Source organism: Piliocolobus tephrosceles, chromosome 2, assembly GCF_002776525.5.
Source record: "Piliocolobus tephrosceles isolate RC106 chromosome 2, ASM277652v3, whole genome shotgun sequence".
NCBI classification, from domain to species: Eukaryota; Metazoa; Chordata; class Mammalia; order Primates; family Cercopithecidae; genus Piliocolobus; species Piliocolobus tephrosceles.
In genome coordinates this window covers 83,624,544-83,630,543 of record NC_045435.1, presented here as the reverse complement: position 1 = coordinate 83,630,543, position 6,000 = coordinate 83,624,544, and the positions used below count along the sequence as shown (strand labels likewise).

Below are 6,000 nucleotides of genomic sequence, written 5' to 3'. Positions count from 1 at the left end.
TTTTTTTTTTGAGACGGAGTCTCGCTCTGTCGCCCAGGCTGGAGTGCGGTGGCCGGACCTCAGCTCACTGCAAGCTCCGCCTCCCAGGTTCACGCCATTCTCCTGCCTCAGCCTCCCGAGTAGCTGGGACTACAGGCGCCCGCCACCTCGCCCGGCTAGTTTTTTGTATTTTTAGTAGAGATGGGGTTTCACCGTGTTAGCCAGGATGGTCTCGATCTCCTGACCTCGTGATCCGCCCGTCTCGGCCTCCCAAAGTGCTGGGATTACAGGCTTGAGCCACCGCGCCCGGCCGCGACAGAGTCTTGTTTTGTCACCCAGGCAGAGTGCAGTGGTCTCGAACTCCTGACCTCAAGTCATCCACCCACCTTGGCCTCCCAAAGTGCTAGGATTACAGGCATGAGCCACCGTGCCTGGCCAAAAAGGTTCTTAAAAAATGAAAACACAACACATCAAGAAAGAATATGTGACAGAAAGCCATATGACCCACAGCATGAAATATTTATCATCTGGCCCTTTACGGAAGAAGTTCGTGTGCCTCTGCTATATATGAATGTCTGTAAAGTAAAAAACCTTCCAAGATGTAAGGTATGGTCAGCTGCTACGGTTAACACATTGGAAAAATATGACTCACTGTATTTGGTCTTTGTAAGTACAGAACAGTTCTCAGAACACTTATCCAGGACCATCCGTGGACCGAAGAGGTTAGGACAGCATTCCAGTTTGATACAGGTTTGCCGGCAGAATTCAGTCACCCGATCTGCTGTTTTCACTATCTCAACAGTAGCCCGATAACTCTTTCCTTTATATCTGCCATTGGAAGACATCAGATGCCAAATGTATTGGGCTAATGATTACCCAGAGAAAAATCAAACATATTAATACACCTAAAAAATATTTTTGCTTCTTGGAATATTCTATGTCCTTTATAGTTCGAGGGCCCTGAAAACAACAAGGAAGTTCTGCATATTGAACTTAAATCAAATCAAATCAAATCTGGTAAGCTATGACAACTAAAAGCTGAGTTATTTAAATTAGCAAAATTAAGCTCCTGCTTTCTGTTCCTAAGTTCAGGTTTTCAAAGAGTAATTTCACTAACTGCTCTAAAAAGAAAAATGACTTTTCACTAAGTCTTTCTTTACCCTTGGCAGTGATCCTCAGACTGTTGTCCAAGGACTAGTATCACCTGCCAATTGCCATCTGTCCATGACAAGATCAGAAAGCAAGAGTACATGTTTATAACCTTTCACACTAATTTGGAAAAGTAATTTTATGTCTCTTACATCTAATAACAAAAATTGTTCTTGCATTTTTGTGTATTAAATTTCTTATTTCCTTTTTGTTTTTGAGATAGAGTCTTGCTCTGTCGCCCAGGCTGGATGAAGTGCAGTGGCATGATCTCGGCTCACTGCAACCTCCACCTCTCAGGTTCAAGCGATTTTCCTGCCTCAGCCTCCAAAGTAGCTGGGATTACAGGCACCTACCACCAGGCCTGGCTAATTTTTGTACTTTGAGTAGAGACTTTCTTTCATCCATGAAAGAATGGAAATCTAAAAAAGACAAACAAGCCTGGTCCTTCACCACAAATAGCTGAAAAAGCCCTGCCAGAGGAAACATAAGGCCTCTGATATTATCCACAGAACTAATTCTGTGAAAATTTTTTTTTTTTTTTTTTTGTGACAGAATCTCACTCTGTTACCCAGGCTAGAGTGTAGTGGCACGATCTCAGCTCACTGCAATCTCCGCCTCCTGGGTTCAAGCAATCCTCCTGCCTCAGCCTCCCAAGTAGCTGGGATTACAGGCACGTGCACTGTGCCTGCCTACTTTTTGTATTTTTAGTAGAGACGGGGTTTCACCATGTTGACCAGGCTGGTCTTGAACTCCTGACCTTGTGATCTGCCTGCCTTGGCCTCCCAAAGTGCTGGGATTACAGGCGTGAGCCACCGTGCTCTGCCGATTCTGTGACTTTTTAAAGACAAGTAAAAGTAAATAGTACAAACAAGCAGTCTACTCACTTGGCTTTTAGGACTTCCCCACATCCGTGCCACACAGAGTCTTTGTCCAGCTGCAGCTCCCGAAGGACACGGCTGGGTTTGTAGGCTGCATTGATAAGTAAAGTGAGGACCTGAGCTCAGTTTTAAAGCAGAAACACAGATTGGGAAGGAGAAAAGTAGACCATTAGAATCTTGTCATCGCTCCCTTAAAATGTTAAGGTCATTTAGGAGGTTAATTCTAGTCATATGAATTAACAAATGTTAAGATAATAGTATCACAGATATTACAGCCACCCAAAGATGCAAATAAGAGAGTACCAAAACCTCTTCAACATTTTTTAAATGTTATGGTTAGGAAAAAACAGGTACCATGATTTTCGAATTGCTCCAGAACATGCTTCCAAATGCTTTCCCAGCCACGGTACACACAGAAAATTGTATTTGTTTGGACCACTGTGTAGACAGCTGAGGCTTCTTGTGGCTAGAGGAGTCTGGTCCAGAAGCTCTGGCTTCCCCAGATCCTGATGTGCCACCCTGAGGGCTGAAAGGTCTCTTATCTGTTACTTGCAGCATATCACACTGGTTGGGAAGAACAAAAAGCCCAGCAGATGTGTAGCTTTATCATGGCCACTAGGCTAATGCCACATAGCCACGGCCTCTCAGTCATAGAGTAATCTCACAGTTCACTTTTGTATAGTTCTCTTCTGATCTCTGACAGAAGACCTTTCTACCCTGACAGAGGTGAACCTGCTTTGTGAAGAATTGTTTACGTGAATGTTTCCTAGGAAGGAGAAACAATTACATACCCTCTTCACTATCCAAAACATGAGAAAAGTTAGTAACTTTTGATAAAACCTAGAACTGTCACATCTATGGCATGTGGCTCCCTGTAGAAATGACCATAGGAGAATGCTGTGAAATTTCCAAGTTATCTTGCTCTAGGCCAGAACCTTACCTCTCTAAGGACCAGAACACAGTTCCCAGGTCCTACACATTGAGGCAGCTCAGCAATTCTTCCTTTGTTAAGATATGGCCCTGAGAAGCAACGGTGGTTGAAGTATATCTTTGGACAGCAATATTTTCCATTAATCGTAACTGGGAAATGAAGAGAAACAAATATTCAAAATAGTCATTCTCTACCCCATGTTTCCAAAGCTTGAATTGCCAGGGAGGAAAAACCAAGCACATGTACCATTATATTAATATAAAGTTTGGAATTACTTACTTTGAAGCTTAACATGTTGTCTGAGAATGCTCTTAAGTAACTTACAGAGCTTATCACTCTGCTGAAATCAAACAGGGTCCTGAATTAACATGCTGATTAGTTCCTAGATTACTGCAAAATTGATAGAAGAACCCTATCTTCTATCAATAAAGAAAGTGGAGGGTGTATTCCAAGAACACACGAGGATTCTGGATGATCAATGATTTCTTTTCCAGGTCTTCAAAAACCAACTTTCAATAATCTATTCTGGAATATTTATAGAAATTGTCGAATATTATTTAGAATTACAGCTTGTCTCCTAAAAAACCACCAAACTAATGCTGGCAGCCTTTGATGTTGTGAGAGCTCTCCCATCTCTGAGATTTCTCAGAGGGCTAAAAGTATGCTGTGACCACATCTCTAAGTTTTTTTTGTACTGTGGGGTATAACTGGGTCTAGAGACCCTTTTCTTCAACTACTTGTCTGTATCAAAACTGTCTTTCAATTTAAAAAATCCCCTCATAGTGGTAGGCATGTCAGCTGTTGAATGTAAAAAATTCAAAGATACTAAAACACTGCTAAAAAGCACAGAGAAGCTCTTCTAATAGATATGCCTGTTAATCCAGTGTTAAGGAAAGATATGCGCACACGCCCATTGTTGAAAGGATCCTGCAGTTCATAATGTTTTCTCTTTAATGAAGAATGGTCATGGCCAGGTGTGGTGGCTCATGCCTGTAATCCCAGGAATTTGGGAGGCCAAGACGGGAGCATGTCGCTTGAGTCCAGGAGTTCAAGAGCAGCCTGGGTAACATAGTGAAGCCCCATCTCTACCAAAAAAAAAAAAAATCAGCCACATGTGGTGGCATGTGCCTACAGTCCCAGCTACTCAAGAGGCTGACATAGAAGGACAGCTTGAGCCCAGGAGGTGGAGGTTGCAGTGAGCTGATACCACACCACTGCACTCCAGCCTGGGTGACACAGTGAGACCCTGTCTCAAAAAAAAAAAAGGATGGTATATCATAGTGACCAGTATGCTGGTGCTCACATTTCCAGTTGAACCCTGTAACCCAAATGCCTCTCTTCAGGATTAAGGCACTCATGCCCCCACTGCTGGGTATGTTGGCAGCTTATAGCTTTCAGCTTTAAGTCTATTCTGGAATCACCCTGAGCTGGGTACTGCTCTCAGCAGGAGAGGGCCACCTTGCCCCTTGTGACGTGAGGAGGAAGCAGTGGCTTACTTCCAATAACTGGTCAGTAAAGTGTGGCCACCACACCTGAATTAGGATCAACTCTGAGTGGTTAGATCAGCTTCAGGGCTCCCAGTAAAAATAGAAGAAACTTCTGTTGCAACTGCATCATGGTTCAATTTATCTCTCTGCCCAATCCTACTTCCTTTACTCCTTCCAAGGAGCTGTTCCCAAAAATACTCCCCAACGAAACTCCTGAATGCATATGTCAGAGTCTCAGACTCTGTTTCCCAGGGAACCTGACCTATGACAAAACCCAAACCAAAAGGCCTTGGCTGAGGTTGTGCAGAAGATATTAATGTCTTAAATTCTGTGGTGTCAGTAGGCATTTGAATGGCCAGGAATGCATCAAAAGCAAGGAGTTACACAGTCCTAACCCTCTATGTACAAATGATGTAATGAAAAGGCAGTGGGTAGAAGAGACGAAAGTATGGGTTTCAAATTTGTGAAAGACTTCAGTTTCATTTCTGTCCTTTCTACTTGTAAGCCGTGTGATCTCTCTGAGCTTTGATTTCTCTTCTAGGCATTTACTAAATATCATCTGAATGCCCAATCTGTGCTAGAATATACACAGCCAGGATGCTAAACATTATACAACAAGCACGTAGACGTTAAGAATAATTCAAGAGAGAACCCTGGGCAAAAGGCTTGAACCTCCAGCAAGGATCTTTGTCTCATTTATCAGGCATTGCCTCTGGGACAATTTCTTTTTCCAATGCTTTATTTTTTTTCACATAAATTGTGAAATGTATATACAAAGTATGCAAATCATAAAAAAGGGTTTTAAAAAGAATAAACTTCTACCTCTCAACCATCTAGCTTAAGAAAGAACACTGCCTGGAAAACTTCAGATTCTTTAGCTAAAGTCAAGGATGGTGGTAACATCGACCATCTGAGCCCTTGGCACACAAGGGGTGATCAGTAAAGAATAGCTATGGCTATTAGAAATGGACGGAACTATCAGCCTAGAGATGATTATTAAACTAAACACATCCTAGACCGTTATAACTCTAGTCACAATTAAGAGACCCCTCTATGAAGTCATATCCTATACATCAAATGTACTGTTTTAAGTTATTTTCAGATATAGTCCATTAAAAGAAACTAAGTCTTCTTTTCTGTAAGATGACATATGCTTATACCTGACTCTGTGGAGTTCAGCTCCTGATTCCTCAGGCCCTCATGGACAGTCCTCGAGGACGGTACTCTGGGTCAAGAAAATACAGTAAAATAGTGAGATAATCCTTAAGATCAGTAAAGTGTGAGGCTTAGTTTCCTTCAAATCTAAGAAAGCAAATGTGGCATGTTGCAAAATCTGTAACAGAAGGTACTCCCTTAATGATTTTTTTTTTTTTAAAGAACAAGGCTGGGCTCACGCCTGTAATCCCAGCACTTTGGGAGGCCGAGGCGGGCAGATCTCAAGGTCAGGAGATAGAGACCATCCTAACGTGGTGAAAACCCATCTCTACTAAAAATACAAAAAACTAGCTGGGCGTGGTGGCGGGCACCTGTCGTTCCATGTACTTGGGACGCTAAGGCAGGAGAACAGCGTGAACCT

At 42.5% G+C, this 6,000-nt stretch overlaps 1 protein-coding gene across 3 annotated transcripts in view; it reads right to left on the bottom strand.

Moving 5' to 3' along the window:
• The window catches only part of SFMBT1 (Scm like with four mbt domains 1), a 133,042-nt gene that overhangs the window by 11,290 nt on the left and 115,752 nt on the right, over positions 1-6,000 (bottom strand). For all 3 annotated transcript variants that reach the window (XM_023195554.2, XM_023195555.2, XM_023195556.2), the window contains 4 exons: positions 5,585-5,649; positions 2,947-3,086; positions 2,013-2,122; positions 632-807 (listed from right to left, as the gene is read on the bottom strand). In XM_023195554.2, coding sequence (XP_023051322.1) covers positions 632-807; positions 2,013-2,122; positions 2,947-3,086; positions 5,585-5,649 — 491 coding nt within the window. The remainder of the gene's footprint in view (positions 1-631; positions 808-2,012; positions 2,123-2,946; positions 3,087-5,584; positions 5,650-6,000) is intronic.